A 16,760-nucleotide genomic window follows, 5' to 3' on the forward strand; every position below is an offset into this window, starting at 1 on the left:
ATTAATGGAACATTAAGGTTATCAGTTCAAATGCACAAAAGTGAGAAAATTAGAAAATTAAAGTGTGATTTTGGCAGGAGAAGGGGCCTTTTACACACTAGAATGGTGTAAATTATAATCAAGTGCAGAACCTTAATTCTCAACAGATTGGTTCCTATGTGTATTTACTATTACATATGCTCGCTTTCATAGCAACAATACATTTTTACTACTTTTACTGCTGTTTGCATTGCATTGCCAATACAGCTATAAGAGAGTGAACTATATTCCTTTCTGGCTCATACATAAGAATTATTATCTAAATTCTAATTGCTGAACCAAATTCTGTCTTTCCAACTATGCGACACCATTGAGAGGGCAACAGATGTAATTTCAGGGAAGACTATAAAGACATTGGGATTACACTGGTGCCATGTGGTTCTAGAATTGGAACTTAGTAACATCCTTTTACTTGTAAACTGCTTAGATTTGGTCTGGAATTTACTGAGAGACCATAAACATGGAACTCTCACAATGTTGTTTTTACAGAGTCACCTTTCAGGGTAGAATGGTAGTCTTAGAGTGAGCTTCTGTGCTGAGCCTCTAACGGAGCAGCCCTGAACTCGCCACCCAAGCTTAATCCACCTTTGCACCCTCCTGATCCTGGGCTGCTCTGGCCCCACTGTAAATTATTCAGGTCTGGGGGTCTGAACAACCTCCCGAGGCTCCTCTGTGGGCACACTGCTGCCCAGAATTTTTACCGTGCCGCATGCTGTGGATCGGACACCAACATACCACTTCAGCTCCTGCCCTGCTCCTGGCATACCTGCTACATCAGGGCTTGTGAATTGTCTTTGGGAGACAGCTTTATGACTGTCCTCTGCCATGCCTGCATTGGGAGGATCCTCCACTAGCTGGATATAGGGCTTTTAGTGTACTTGTATACTCCTCTTGCCCTTTTATGAATCATAAAGGAGCCAGAGTAGGGCACAGAATCTCACCCTTAGATTTCTGTGGTATCATTGATTTGACCACATTGTACAGTATGTGCAGTGAGGGCAAGTTCATGTTTCTATGGTAACCATAAATTACATGGGTGAGAGATTGGAATTTCTGCCCAACATTTTGAAGAGCTAAAACAAAGGCCCCAAAATAAACATTAACCAGATATGTGAAAATGCATATATCCAGCCACCAGCCTGGTAGCTCCACCTTTGAGGGAGCTGCTGCCATTATTTATTTTACTTAAAGATGTGATTTATTTTTTGACCTGAACCAACCTTCATTTTTGTTTGTGTGAGAAGAGAAATTAATCTGATTTAGTGTGTGAATTTGTGCTAAAAAATCCCCTTTTTAATGGCTGCATTAATTATCTGCAATGTGGAAGAGGGGCTGCTTTCTGGAGTATGGATGTACCAAGCAAGTTAATGCATTATGTACACCACAGCAAATACTTTATAATTTCCTAGAAGCGACATGTTTTATGGTATACTGCCGGAGTTCTGGCACTGAGTTCAAGGGATTATATGGGTGCGAGTGAGAGAAGAGTGTGACTCTCAGCGTGGATTAAGGATGCCTGCTGGGTGAAATTAATTTCATATAAAAATTATATTAGCTTGGGGAAGGCATGAATCCTGCTCCTCTATTTGTCGTGCTTTTCTAAGCGAAAGTACCCATGCACCACAAACCAGGATGCTGACATTTCAAAAGCCAAGCACTTTTGTGTTTGAGCAAACTCAGAAATATGTATTAAGAAATGCTACCCTTTGACATATGTTGCTTTGGGGAAGAACAAAATGGGAGCCATTTTCTTTACATTCATTTTGATGTCCGGTATGAGGAGTCACCATAGAAAAGAACTAGTGTAAGGGGGTTGCAGTACTTTAATGGTACATGATTCAACATGTCGTGTGCCGGCTTTTCAGCTGTAGCATATCACCTAGGCTACACCAGGCCCAAAGCTAGTCACGGTATGTAATGTCACAGCTGAAAAACATGTGAATCACGTCTATGATTTCACCAGTGCAGTACTCCTTCAATATTATATGCCTCAAACTGCTACACCACCCAGTCACATTCTGAATAAGTACTGTACATTGTATTGTGTTCTTTCATAATGCTTTGAAAATCTAGGTGAATAAGGGCCAGATCCTTCAGCCTTTGCTCACAGGTAGTACCAGGAAAAAAAGCCAAAAGGACTACTCGTTGGGAAAGGGGTGCAGGACTGAACCTTATCTTTGAACTGAGTATTACTGAAGTCTTGACACTCATTATCCCCTCCCCTCAACTATTTTTATATTTACTGTGTATTTTTATACTGACTATTCAGATTTTTATTTTGCTATTGGGATAAAAGAGTAATCAATGCAAATATATCCTGAGACACAACCTGAATGAGTTTGAAAGCCAATTATTGGATCATTTTTTATTTGTCTTCATCAGCATGTAAAACACTTAAAACAGATTTTAGTACACCTGATGTCTTCTTTCATTAAAGATTTAATGTGCAGTGATCCCATTTATATCCTTCCAATTTTGCCTTAGATAACTACATAAGGTAACCACATTATTTTGAATATTCCCTCAGTATCCCTAAACGTACTAGAGGGAAGACTGGAAATAATGAAACTTAGTTATCTAGGGCACCTGGCAAGTTTTTAAGGGTGACCACTGTAAGACATTCAACTATTTACATTTCTTAAGGAATGTTATCATTGAAATAATTGGTATTTATTACCAAACTGGTTACTACTTTATTTTTCCCCAACATCATAAAAAGGTAATCATGTCAAACCCTCCAAACTAATAACAGAAATGGCTATCCAGTGAAATGCCCACACGAACTACCTAATCCATGCGGCTCCACTCAAGGCAAGTTTACTTTGTCTTAAACTTAATCACACTGGACATACTGTTACCGTGTGTCCGTGGTAGTGTTTCCAGAAGCCAATAATTTTCTTAATTTGCAGTCACAGAAATAGAATTACATTGGAATTAAAGGGGACTGAGGGAACCTCATACACTTGCAGATATATATGCATCATCATTTATTATTTGTTAAGCTCAGCGGTGTACAATATGAAGTAGAAGACAAGGTCCCTGCCCCCAGTGAGTTTTCATATACTAAGTATCATTTCAAATATAAGTTAAAACCAACTGTGAGCATATGGTTTTCTGACAAGGAAGCAACAATAAACTAAAATCTCCAATATTTACATGATAATCAGCACATGGGTCATTCTTCCCCAAGCATACAGGAGAAAATATCACGGTGCCTAGATTCAGTCACAACAATATTCCAAGACACTAAGAGCCTTGTTTCTCTATAGCTATTGATTTCTCTACATAGGCTGCATATTGAAGAGGAAAGTCTAAATCTTTAATGCATCACTCTGTGTCCAGAATGATATCTTGGCATATATGGGCTGAGATAACATAATTTACTTCACTATCATAATTGCCTTCAGTACCACATTTCTTGTCCTCAACTGAAGCCAGTTAGGATGGGGAAAAAGTCAAAAAGCACTGATGATAGTTTATGTTTATATTCTTGTTTTTCTTCTTTACATCAACAATAAAAAAATTCAAATTAGAACAAAAAATCAAACCAGACCTAGTTTCTAATTTCTGGGGTTTGTGTGTAACACTTTTGAAAATTCTCTCCGATATTCTTTTAAATTGTCCTCTCTGATCTGAATAACAAAGAGAATAATTTTCCACCTATCAGCTAAGGGTCAAATAAGCATATTTTAGTGCTTTCCTCTCAAGGTTTATTTAGACATGTGTTTTCTTTTCTCCCTAATGTTCTGTAATCTCATTATCAATTTATTCCTTTTCTCTGATATGCACTTAAATGAGTGGCTGAGTTCCCACACAGGAGATTGGGTTTGGTGCATATTTCAACAAGAAAGCTTTATCTTGACAATGATTATTATCTACAATGCATACAGTAAATGCTTGCAAGACATTCCTTTTTCTCCCCCACACCTTGTAATTGTTTAAGTACCTAGTAATTTGTAAATAAAAACATTTAAATGAAATTTTCAACGATTTTTTAAAGTATTAAAAGGCATTGTTAGCGGTTTGTAGTAATTATTGCAGATGTATTTTATAGTCTACTTTGCTTTCTTTGATTAATTTAGAATACTTAATTTTTAAAGAGGATAAAAACTGACCAAAAAGTTTTTCACCATTATTTTTTCCAGTCTAACACCTAAAGTACAGAAGCATGCTGAACATAATTGGGCTACACAAATTCAAAAATCAGGAAAAAAAGTATATATGATTTTGAACTAGTAGAGGTCAATATACATGAATATAAGCATCTCTCTCTTTTTCACTAAAAACTGAGGGAAAACATAGATTCATGTATTGTATATATGGTAAGTATACATTATTTATATTTGTACATTTAAAAATTTCAGTGATTACACTAATACAAAATTATATTAAAAGATCATACACCTATCCTTCTGTATTGAAACCAGCAGCAGTCATTCTATATAAAATTTTAGTCAGTCGTATTCACCATTTTAAAAGATTTTATTTAAGCTACACAACATATTCAGTGCCAAAGATATTTGTCACCAACTTGCTTTGTTGATCTCTTCCAGCAAAATATTGATAGTGCCACTGTATCCTAGTCACTTGCTGTTTGGTTTTAACACTACTCTCTACTATTTTCACCATCAGCTTCTAAACATTCTTTTCAAAAGTAATAATCTAGATCTGGTGAAAACTGAAGAGCTTCTTACCATTCTGATCCAATTTTTTTTCCTCTGAAGTCCAGCAGCAAGGAGCTGTTGCTGATGCACTGCTTACTAGAGACACCGAGACTTTGGAGGCAGAGAATGTTTTATGTGGTAAAAATGTATCACCACCGATTACATTTCAGTCCCTCAATTGCTAGCCTTGATGCTTTGGAAATCAGCCAATCCAAGCAACAACAGGGAGGTTTGCAACAAGAAGTCTCAGAATTTTCACATGGCATGGTTCAAAAACTATTTGTGCCTCTACTACATTGTTTTTATAGCTGCTAAATGATAATTAAATCTTGGGCTCCCTCTTTCTTCCTCTTCTCTTACAAAATGGGATTCATAAATTGTTCACAAAAGGAACTTTAGCGCTAGCTAGAGCTAGGCATAGTGCAGACAGGCACTATGCCAGATTACACACACAGCTCTGCCAAGGTACCTGAATCCTGACTTGCAACACCCTGTTATTCCAAACATGGACCTCTCCTAAGCCAAGGCTCCTAACTGTGCCAAATAGCATGATGTTTTTTTGATCTAGACAAATGCCCACTTAAGACAAGCATGAGACCATCATCTTTTACTACAGCATTAATTTAAATAGACATTTCTCTGAATGAAAAGGTCAGGATGATAAAGCACCATAGAAACCTTAGACAGCAATAAACTATTGGTAAAAAGGAAAACATCACAATTTCCAAAGAACTTTAGCCCCAAGTTCCCACTTCTGCCCTGAAGAATACTATGATGGGGAAAGCCCTGAACAGAGCTGACACGGGACAGTGCCATCTCCATGGACTGTTTCTTCCTTGAAAGCAACAGAAGCCTCAGGGAAACATCTGTGCAGGGTTGTGACACTGTGGATCACTTAAGTGCCCGAATTCAGATAGAATGGTGTGGAGCTAAGCAGCTGCTCCGCACCAGAAAAAACAGAAATCATGAGCTGTGTACTCCTCACAGAAGGGGAATATGACAAAGGTCTGGCAGAGGTATCCAGTGTCAGCATGGCTTCTTACAAAACCAGATGCCAGTGGGAGGTGCTGTCCAAGGAACTGCATGGAGAGTCAGGCCTTCTAAACAAAGTAACCCAGAATTCATGGGCTTGGAACTTCTTTTCCCCATCCATTTCTGGGCTCTGTTGGTTCCCTCTGAGGGAGGTATTGAGTGGAAACTCTGTGAGGGGAATCTTACAGAGTTTTCCCAAGTCCTCTGATCTCAGCTAGTGGTGGTTAAACCCATGGTATCATATGGCCCTTTACATTTTATTTATTACATCTCTCTCTATAGCTCGAATTTTATCCATGGCACCTGAACACCTTAGGGGTCATATGCTCCTCTTTCTTTCAGATTCAGCACAAAAGCTAAGTAATAAGTTTCATCACATCATCCCCTTCAGTCATTAGATAGCTCCTAGTGCCAGATGGAGTGGCCAAAAACATGGCTTTGTGTAGCAGGGTGGGGATCGGATTTACTGGTTCACAGGAAATTTTACTGAGTTATGGATCAAACACACATTTAAATGATTTGTATTTTGCTCTTTGGGGCAGAAATTATGTTTTCCTCTGTGTTTATAAACAGCCTAACACATTTCTTTAACAATAAAATGATTAATGAAGAGAAAAAAGAATTATAACTTCTTGCTAAAAGATAACCAACCAAATTCAGACTTTGTGTATGTAGGTACAATGCAGAGGCTCCAGCATGACAGTGAGGAGCACAGGCCACTGGCTGTACGAAGGTGGGAAATCACCCTGCAGCCTCCCCGCCTCCCCCTCTTCGGGACTCTGAGTCAATGGTGCGGCTGCCCCTGACCCTGACACAGCACAGGGCCTGGGTCTGCCCCAGAAACACTCTGGAGCCCGGGCCCTACCCTTCTCCACCAGGAAGGATCCAAGTATGGAGGGGCTCACTATGGGAGAGATCCCCAGGTGTGGGGGGAGAGGATTCTGTTTGGGACAATCTGGGTGCAGGCAGCTCAGTGGGGGGAGGGGATCTAGGTGTGGGGAGATCTGGATGCACAGAGGCTTGTTGGGGGGGGTTCCAGGTATAGGGGCAATGGGACTCTGCAGGGGCTTACAGGTGAAAGTAGTTTGGGCTCAGCGGAGGGGTCTGGGTGCTGGGGGCATGGGGCGGTGAGGTTCTGGGTGCAGCTCATTGGGGGAAAGTGGAATGGGGGTCTGGATGTGGGGGTTCAGGGTGGTGTAGGGGGAGAGTCCTGAGGCAACGGGTCCAGATGCAGAGGTTGAGGTTCAATGGGGTTGGGATTGGGTCTGGAGGGCTAGGGGGGTTCTAGATGTATGGGGTGAGGCTTGGTCAGGGTGTGTGGGTATGGGAGATCTGGCTACACAGGGGTTGGGCCAATGGGGGAGCAGCTCCCCATACAGTGATCCCACCCTTGCAGCTGAAGAGCCATGGGGGCAGGAAGCAGAGAAGGTTTCTGGGGTGGTTCTGACACAGCCCTAGCCACTTCTTGTAGGGGAAGAGGAAGTCCTGTCCTCTCCTGCTCCAGCCCAGCTGGGACTAGCAGCTGATCCCGGCTCAGGGTAGGAGCCACTGGCTGGAGTGTCCCCAGCCCTGCAGTGATTTACCTCTCCGCCAGCTGCTCCGAGTGCCTGAAGCAATGTACCTGTTCAGCTATGAAGTGGTACGTGACTGCTCTTGAAGCGTCCCTGTCAGAAAGTCATTTTTCTGTGGGGAAAGTAATCTGAGAGGGCCATGAATTCTGTGTGCATCAGTGGCACAGAATTCGCCCAGGAGTACACTTCACACCTTTCAGAGCCTGCTATACTGCAGCTGGATGTGAAGAGGAGCCCTTTGCTGCTGTCATCCCATCATCCTTCCTAAAAGGGCAACACTTCTAAGTGTTCTCTGAAACCTGCACACTGCAATGGATTTTCTTGAAATTTGCTATGACTAGCAAGGGTGTTGAGTAGGTTTAGTGAGCCAAATTTGAGCCACATGTTCCAGAGTTATAAGCCCTGAAAAAATATCAAATTTTCAAGAAGTTTCTAGGTAAGTTTTTTTCCTTTTGCACAGAACAGGAGATAAAACTATTGATGTGATGCGGATCAAAATAGTCTAAACCGGTCAAATTTTATGCAGAACAGTGCATGGCACCCACATAAGTCTTTTGGGGACCTAAGTTGTGAATGGTTTTTAAGCAAGTGTTTATTTCTTTGCTTGTGTAGATGTATAGTCTGGAAGGATTATAATGCACGTACGCCAATAAAGAAAAAAATCATGAGAGGGTTTCAGTGCAGCCCATTTAAACTTGCCTGGGTAGTTTGAGGGCATGTTCCAGCGCCATTGCCTCTCGTGAACAACCCACCACTGGTGTTTCAAGTCTGACCCTTTGTACACCTTGTAATAAAGTAGTTTGAGTTTTGCTCAACCCAGCATTCTGTAGGAGGAATGACATACCATCAGCCAAGCCTAACGCTATGTTAAATATTTACATGGCAAAAAAAAAAAAATGCCTTTAATTCTGCCCCACTGAACTCTGCAGCTTGGAGAGAGCTTTTGTTCATCAGCTGCTTAACACAGTTAAAAGTCCAGGAGTCTTCTCTTTGGGGGCTGGTAGAACAACTAGACCCCACCCACACGAACATAACATAGGTAGAATCTCCTTAGCACCATGTGCACAGAGATCCTTAAATATCCGAGGCATCCCCAAATATCACAGCCAGGTGAGAGCTCCAAAATGGAGACAGGATGAAACCCTTCCCTTCAGTGTAGGTAGTGTCTACGCTGAAACACCACACCAGTGTGGCTATGCCACTGTAGCATTACAAGTGTAAACAAGCCCTTTGAGAAGCCACTCTACTCCCACTCCTGCTCCAGACAGATGAGGCTGACAAATGGTCAGGCCAGTGCAGAGCTTCCCTGAGTAGAGAACCTGCATGCCCTTTATTGCTATGTACAAGGGCAGCATCTGGCCCTTCAAATTTCATCATTTTACGTCAAAATGTCTTTTCTATTAAAAAATAATTCAACATAAGTCTGTAAATAAGCCATACACAAAGAGCCCGATCCTGCAGAAACAGAAATACATTGGCACATTACCACTGAAATCAGTGGGAGAAGGACTGGGAGCAAAAAATACACAGATGTAATCAAAGTATTACTACACCAGCTAAGAAGCCTTGTTTTGTTGCAAAGAAAAATGTCTATAGCAGACTTGTTCTTCCTCCAGTAGCTATTATTCCTAAAGGCTGTCAGTAGATCTATATTCAGAATAGCAAAATAAGGGATAAAAATCAATATCATGCAGCACAACCTTTGTTGTATTCTCTCCCACCCTGCTTTCTTTCAGGCTGTTTTTGCCAGATTAAAAAAAACAAAACAAAACAGATGAAAGCTATTTTTCACCACTAGGGGGGGTTATATCATTGCAAGGGCTCAACTCTTAACTTTAGCAGCGCTGTAAATATAAAAAGTAACAGTATATGATTAGCTGTAACAAATACTTGAAATAAGTTTATTCAGCCAAGGTAAAGCACAGGAAAGAACCACAAAACATGCTATTCTCTGCATGTTTTCCAAAGCAGTACTTGCTATAATAACCTGTTTTTTGTTCGATAATCTTCTTTATTAAGAAAACTTATAAAGCATTTAATATATTGGGGAAGGCACCTCATTCCCCTGACTGGGCTCAGCATTTCTTCCTCTGGCAGTGTGGGCCTGGAGAAAATCAGTCCCATTCTGGAGAGTTTTTATTCCTCACTTGGGTTTTATTTTTCACTATTTTACAAGGTGGGCCTCAGGATAGGCACCAGGAGCACTCTTCAGCCAAACCAAATAAACAAATTATCATAACAGAAAAAGGGAATACCTTTCACTGTCCCCTCTCTGGGGTGTTGCCTTCTTATGGTGGCTCTGGGGTGCCAGTCCTTCCCCAAACAGCCAGCTGGCTTGGTTGCTTCCCCTGTAGGGAGGAGAGCAGCCTTCCAACCAGGCAACATCTTTTCTCCCTGCTGCCACTAGCTCTGCTACAGCTTGTCTCTCTTCACCAGAAGGGTGGGGGGAGGGGGAGGGAGGGTTTAAAGGTCACCATCAATGCTTAATTGCACTCAGGTGTCCCTAGTTGACCTGAGGTAACCTCTTTTCAGCTCTTGGGGGAAAAGGGCTTTTACCATTCTAGGGCTGACACACCTGAACCTAACAGGACCACTCTTTTACAGCTGTCCTGTCTGGCTTGTCACAATATGTACAAATACAGTAAAAAGGGGGAAAAAAATTCCCAGCACCTATTACTACTGCTTTGGTCCTCCATCTAATAACATCAGCCATGTGAAACTAACTCAGTTTTGTCTTCACGTGCAGCATGTATGGCATAATTGCACTGGACTACCATAGACATTTACCGTACTATGTTAATAGCCACATTCATTGCAGTGTTGCTGAAAGCTACTGTTGAGGTGTTTAATATTGGATAGGATAACAAGTAGCTTAATGAACTAATCACTGGTTCAGCACCACTGAGAATATAGCTCAAGTTCATTAATGATTTAATCATCCAGTGATTTAGAAGTGTCTCAAATAAGTCCCAGGAGATGGTCCAAACTGTAGGTACCCTTTCTGATCTAAATTCTCTGCTCGTGGTAATGGGATCGGCTCCATTGGCTTCAAAGGAGTTTCACCCATTTACATAGCAGAGGATTTGGCCCTTGGCCTGCAGAGAAGCATAAACCTGACTAGGTAAATGGATTCACTTCATAAAAAGGATTAAATTATGAATAAAGAGTAAAATTCAGCATCCAACCATTGTGGAGGGAAGCATTATGCCTGTGCAAAACTTAATGCCTCTTGGGTGCTGGGGGAAGGACTCCAGATAATGGTGCTTTTTACACCTCTAACAAATACATAGCCAATGCTCCCCATGTTAATGGGGCCCTATTGGTTTCTGTCTGTACACAAAGCATCAAGGTCACACCTGCCATGGTGATGTATGGCACTCTGCAAGTAGAACCTCTAACCTGGAAGCAGTAGCAGGCTCAAAACTGCTAACTATGGTTTAACCACAAATGGGAGACAGACCCACATTTGTGATAGGTCTGGTCTACACTACAGAGTTAGGTCAACGCAAGGCAGCTTACATCAATCTAATTATGGAAGTGGCTACACTTATATTTCGCTCCCGCCGATGTACACTGACTTAATAACTCCATCTCCATGAGTGGCGTAGAGCCAATGCCAATGTATTTAGCTTAACACAGTGTCAGTGTGACACTGTGTTGCTGACATTGATTGTTACTGGCTTTCATAAGCCGTCCCACAATGCCCCACACTGACAGCACAATCAATACAAGTGTTCCTGGTGAAAGTGTAGATACGCACAAATGATGTAATTACTGCAATGGCTGTATGCTGGTGTAAGTTAGGTCGACTTAATTTTGTAAGTGTAGACATGGCCTTAGTAGGAGTTACACAAACCTGTAGAAAATGGATTTGTTTTTTCAGTTTAGTCAGGGGCTAAATTTTGTTGTATCGCTCTAAATCCTTTAACAGTTTTGTGACAAAATAATTGTTTCTAGATTCAACCTTTGCAATATTTTTGCTGTGTTTGAAGAAATCCAATACAGAAGAATTTGGAGGTAGAGCCTGACAGTAGTGCCAACAGCTATGTTTCCCTCAAACTTTAGTGCAATTGGGTCACAGTTGTTTGTGACCAATTGTGACCTTCTATATTCCATAAGTTTGATGCTCTCTCAGACAGTGGGGTGCAACCCACGGAGGTCCCTCTTATACCCTTCTCCTTGGTCACGTCCCACAGATTGACCACTACTGTTCAAAGGGACTCAAACCTTTGAATAAGTAAACTTCTCTTTCTTGAGGCCAGTAACTGCAAGTCAGGCCCTTTACTGCCTGACACTAAACTTGTCACCACCGTTGCAGTGAAAAATGCCTGAAAGCAAATATAAAGGAGACAAAATTGTTTTCTTCATGACAAGCAGAGCATCAGAAGAGGAAGATACTGATTGTAAGGTAATGAGACACTCCTGTGCTAATCTCCAGGTAACCCATAAGCCAGGGACTGTACTGGTTGCTCTCAGGGCAGGTATATAAACCTCACAGAAGGAATAGCAGCACAGCCTGCTCAATGTCACTTCAGGGCTTGGAACTCTCTCCTTCCTGATAGTGCCAACAGATTCCCCAAACCTTAGCCTGCTCCAGCCTTGCTCTTGTTCCCACGCTGTTCCTAGTCCTGCTCCAACCTTGCTCTAACTCCAACCACACTCCAACTCCACTCTGGACTCCTGAGTCCAGTTCTGACCACTAGACCTGACCATCCCCATCATGGTTTCTGACACCAGTGTCATATGACATCTCCCCACATGAGTCTCCTCAGCCTGTTGGCATTAGCCAACTTAAAAAGCTTTACTGGACTCTCTGCACACCATATTGGACAAGCTGCAGCTGACTCAGTCCTCTTTTGAGAATACATTTTAATCTATTTTGTAAAATGGGATGGTCTGGACAGAGAGGAGGCTTTTGAAAAACAAAACCAGAGAAAACTGAACTGAAGGTGAATCTGGGGGAGGAAACGAAAAGAGAAACACTAGCCTTCTCTGTATGTGTGATTAAATATTTTACGGCTATCACTAGAAGCTTGAAATGACAAAAAATTAAATTATGACCAAGACATTTTCATTTATGGATTCTCAGCAGGTGTAGAAGGAATAGATCTGATTGGATTCAACACAAAATCCTTATTAAACAGCAACATGAATGAGGAACATATATGTGAATGAGACATGGCCACAGGATCTCAGTGCAAATGAATAATTAGCAAAAACAGAAAGCACATTTGTTGCTGCTTTAGGGGACACTCAAAATATACAGTAAAAGGAAAGGAAATGTTTTTATTCCTGGTCTGAAATCTTATTTCTCACAGAGGTAAGAAAATAATTTGCAAAAAAGAATGTTGCAGCTGCCATTGTCTCTTGCCAATTTAAGAGAACATCATCAGTTGAGATCATGCATCTTCTGGGAACAAATTCCTGCTAGAAAATTTCTAGACAAGATTAAGGCAGAACACATTGGTGAAAATTCTCACTGTGAGAAAAAAAAGATTAAAAGCTACAACCATGGTGCCGTGAACTGAGGGGACATTGCCAAAATGATTATATATACTGTAAATACCCTTTCTGGATTAACTCCATGAAATACAATGGTGGGATTAAGCATACCAGACTTTAGACCTATTTAGTTACTCTGATGAGCATCATTCTTTGTTTAAACTACAAGAGTATTTTCAGTTCTATGGTGGCGTCAAGCTGTTCTCCTCTCACAGACACTCAGCATATCAGAAGACAGGCCAAAAATGGAAATACAGTGGCTTAATGCACTGGCCTGGGAGTCAGCAGAGCTGTTTCAGTTCCCAGCTAAGCTACTGACCTACTGCGTAACCTTGAGCAAGATGTTTCACCATTCTGTGCCTCTGTTTCCCCTCCTGCCCTTCATCTGTCTTGTCTATTTAGACTGTGAACTCTTCAGGGCAGGAACTGTCTCTGCATTTCTACAGTGCCTAGCAGCAAGGGACCCTGATCTGAGTAGGGGACTCTAGCGCACTCCCTAGATACACACAAATAAACCACCAAAACATACTGGGATATAGCATGGTCTAGTTCCCTAGGAACCAGAGCTAGAGAACCCTGAATTCTAATCTCAGCTCTCCCTCTAACTTGCTCTATATTCTTGCTCTTAGTTTCCTAATCTGTTTAAAATAATCAACAACAAAGGAATATACAAATACTTACTTATTTCATAAGGGTATTGTGGGGATTACAGCAGATAATCTTCAGTATTGTGCTTTACATCTTCAAAGTACAGTATAGATGCCAAATATTAAATGTTAAGATATAGAGTGGCTATTTAATTTCCTGACCCAAAGGGATTTTTTAGCTAGTATTCCACTGTGGAGCTGAAATGGTTATTTGAAATTACAGTTTCACCCTCTCTCTCTCTCTTTGTATTAATGATACAGTTTCCCTGGTTTTCTCCACATTCACGTAACACTGTCCTTTGGGCATCTGTCATATTAAGCCAAAATGTATAACTATGGGGGATAATCTACTATGTCTGTATAGCAAACACACTGTCCAAAATGAACAGCTTACAATTCTGTAAGTAGAATGCAAGAGCATGGTAACTGAGTCCCCAGTCTACTAACTAGTTAGACCTGCCATTCTTTTATATCTGCCCTTAGATAAAAATCCATTTTTACCAACCTAGTGGCTTTTTCAGCACATAGCTTATTGGAAAATGTTGACCAAGCTACTCTGAATGGGCTAAAAACATGCTCAACTCATACAGGTAATACCTAAGGGCCAACCAAGAACCGGTTCGCATGGCACTAGGCGCTGTACTGTACATAGACACAGACAGTCCCTACCCCAAAGAGTTTACGGCCAAACAGTGTGACAGCAGGAAACCTCATGTTAGTGCCATATTTATATAGATTTTTTTCGGGGGTAGGTTTAGTTATGAGGGGATCAGCTAAATGGGGAAAAAGAGGAAAGGATATGAAGAGGAAAGGACGGGGGAAAAGGTAAGAGGGGCAGGTGTGGAGTGAAGTTAAAATGAAGAGACTGGGGGCAGAGGTGCAAGGAAACAGCCAATCAGCACAGGGCAGAGACAGTCCAGCCAGAACCGTAGACGGTTCTGATGCCCAGAGGTCCCTGCTTTGGCTGCTTCTGCCCCTACAGGCTGAAGTCTCAGCCTGGCTCTTCTCTGTAGTTTTTCCCCAAGGCCACATTGGCAGGGGGAGGGGAGGCACCATCTGGGTCCTAGCGCCCCTAGAGGGGTGGGGGTGTTTCTCCTCTGAACAGTTCTGGCTCCTGGGGTGTTGGGAAAAGGAGTGGCCTCAGCTGGGCCCCATTTTACATCCCCCAGTGCAGCAGTCCCTGCTTTACCTGCTTCTGCAATTGCTCCTACTGGGAGGAGTTTCTGACTGGATACAGAACTAGCTGTCTGAAAAAGAAGTGCACCCATCAAAAGCATTCTTGGATGTTCTGATGTGAACTTTCCCTCACATACAAGGGCTACCGTTGCGTACTCTGCAGCACTCCAAAACCCTGCAGATGCAGAGAGCAAGACAGGTATCACGATACTGAACCCTAGCACTAGGTCACCAGGTCAGCTCAAAGCAGGTGGGACTTGAAAAGCCAGCAGGGTGTGGGGGGAGCAGTTATTCATCTTCCAAGCTATAGTTCCTGGTCATTTTTATATGAAGCCTTAATCTACAAACTCAAAAATGAACAACAAAGCTCCTTAAGATTTTTAAAACTGCATATCCCACTCAGTTTCAAACACAGCATCTGAAATTTGGTGTACAAGTTACAAAGAAGGATAACTTTTTTTTTTTTTTGGTACAAACATTGTTTAAATGTGTCATGTTGCTTCTGGTTTACAGAATGTGTCAAACAGGGTTTTATGCTGTTACAGAATACTTTTTGCCATGGAACAGCACACCCCACTTTTATGGGGGAGGAAGGGTCAGAAAATTAGTTCATACCAAAGGACTACATTTACCAAACACTGTAAGCATATGATTGGATATAAATGCTTACTTGAAAATATACTACAGTAGTTGTACCAGAGTATTACAACCTATTAATAAAGAACCACTTATGCTATTTAAAAGCATGTAGAGTCAAGAGACTTGAGAACAAAGGAACATATGTGCTGCAATACAATTATTATTTATATGGCGGTAAAGCCTAAAGGACCCCAAACAAGGACTAAAGTCCCACAGTACGAGACACTGTATAAACAAACAAACACAAAGCCCTGGTCTACACTAGGACTTTAGGTCGAATTTAGCAGCGTTAAATCGATGTAAACCTGCACCCGTCCACACAATGAAGCCCTTTATTTCGACTTAAAGGGCTCTTAAAATCGATTTCCTTACTCCACCCCTGACAAGTGGATTAGCGCTTAAATCGACGTTGCCGGCTCGAATTTGGGGTACTGTGGACACAATTTGATGGTATTGGCCTCCGGGAGCTATCCCAGAGTGCTCCATTATGACCGCTCTGGATATCACTCTCAACTCAGATGCACTGGCCAGGTAGACAGGAAAAGAACCGCGAACTTTTGAATCTCATTTCCTGTTTGGCCAGCGTGGAAAGCCGCAGGTGACCATGCAGAGCTCATCAGCACAGGTGACCATGATGGACTCCCAGAATCGCAAAAGAGCTCCAGCATGGACCGAACGGGAGGTACGGGATCTGACCGCTGTTTGGGGAGAGGAATCCGTGCTATCAGAACTCCATTCCAGTTTTCGAAATGCCAAACCTTTGTGAAAATCTCCCAGGGCATGAAGGACAGAGGCCATAACAGGGACCCGAAGCAGTGCCACGTGAAACTGAAGGAGCTGAGGCAAGCCTACCAGAAAACCAGAGAGGCGAACAGCCGCTCTGGGTCAGAGCCCCAAACATGCCGCTTCTATGATGAGCTGCATGCCATTTTAGGGGGTTCAGCCACCACTACCCCAGCCGTGTTGTTTGACTCCTTCAATGGAGATGGAGGCAATACGGAAGCAGGTTTTGGGGACGAAGAAGATGATGAGGAGGAGGAGGTTGTAGATAGCTCACAGCAAGCAAGCGGAGAAACCGGTTTTCCCGACAGCCAGGAACTGTTTCTCACCCTAGACCTGGAGCCAGTACCCCCCGAACCCACCCAAGGCTGTCTCCTGGACCCAGCAGGCGGAGAAGGGACCTCTGGTGAGTGTACCTTTTAAAATACTATACATGGTTTAAAAGCATGTGAAAGGATTACTTTGCCCTGGCATTTGCGGTTCTCCTAGATGTAGTCCTAAAGCCTTTGCAAAAGGTTTCTGGGGAGGGCAGCCTTATTGCGTCCTTCATGGTAGGACACTTTACCACTCCAGGCCAGTAACACGTACTCGGGAATCACTGTAGAACAAAGCATTGCAGTGTATGTTTGCTGGCATTCAAACAACATCCGTTCTTTATCTCTCTGTGTTATCCTCAGGAGAGTGAGATATAATTCATGGTCACCTGGTTG

The 16,760-nt window shown here is 42.2% G+C and overlaps 1 protein-coding gene across 5 annotated transcripts in view; it reads right to left on the reverse strand.

The window, feature by feature from the left end:
- PLD5 (phospholipase D family member 5) overlaps nt 1-16,760 on the reverse strand; it is a 237,201-nt gene that overhangs the window by 186,828 nt on the left and 33,613 nt on the right. The window contains exon 1 of one of the 5 annotated variants that reach the window (XM_084624903.1): nt 9,562-9,692. The exons of 2 other annotated variants lie outside the window; for them this stretch is intronic. Coding sequence is in view for 1 of the 3 variants with exons in the window: in XM_084624901.1 (XP_084481027.1) it covers nt 4,734-4,736 (3 nt within the window). In the remaining 2 variants the exon portion in view is untranslated. Of the gene's footprint in view, nt 1-4,733; nt 5,021-9,561; nt 9,693-16,760 lie in introns of those variants that run through there. 2 more of the 5 variants (XM_084624901.1, XM_084624902.1) reach the window with 2 other exon arrangements.

This window comes from Lepidochelys olivacea (assembly GCF_965140295.1).
Source record: "Lepidochelys olivacea isolate rLepOli2 genome assembly, chromosome: 3".
Lineage (NCBI taxonomy): Eukaryota > Metazoa > Chordata > Testudines > Cheloniidae > Lepidochelys > Lepidochelys olivacea.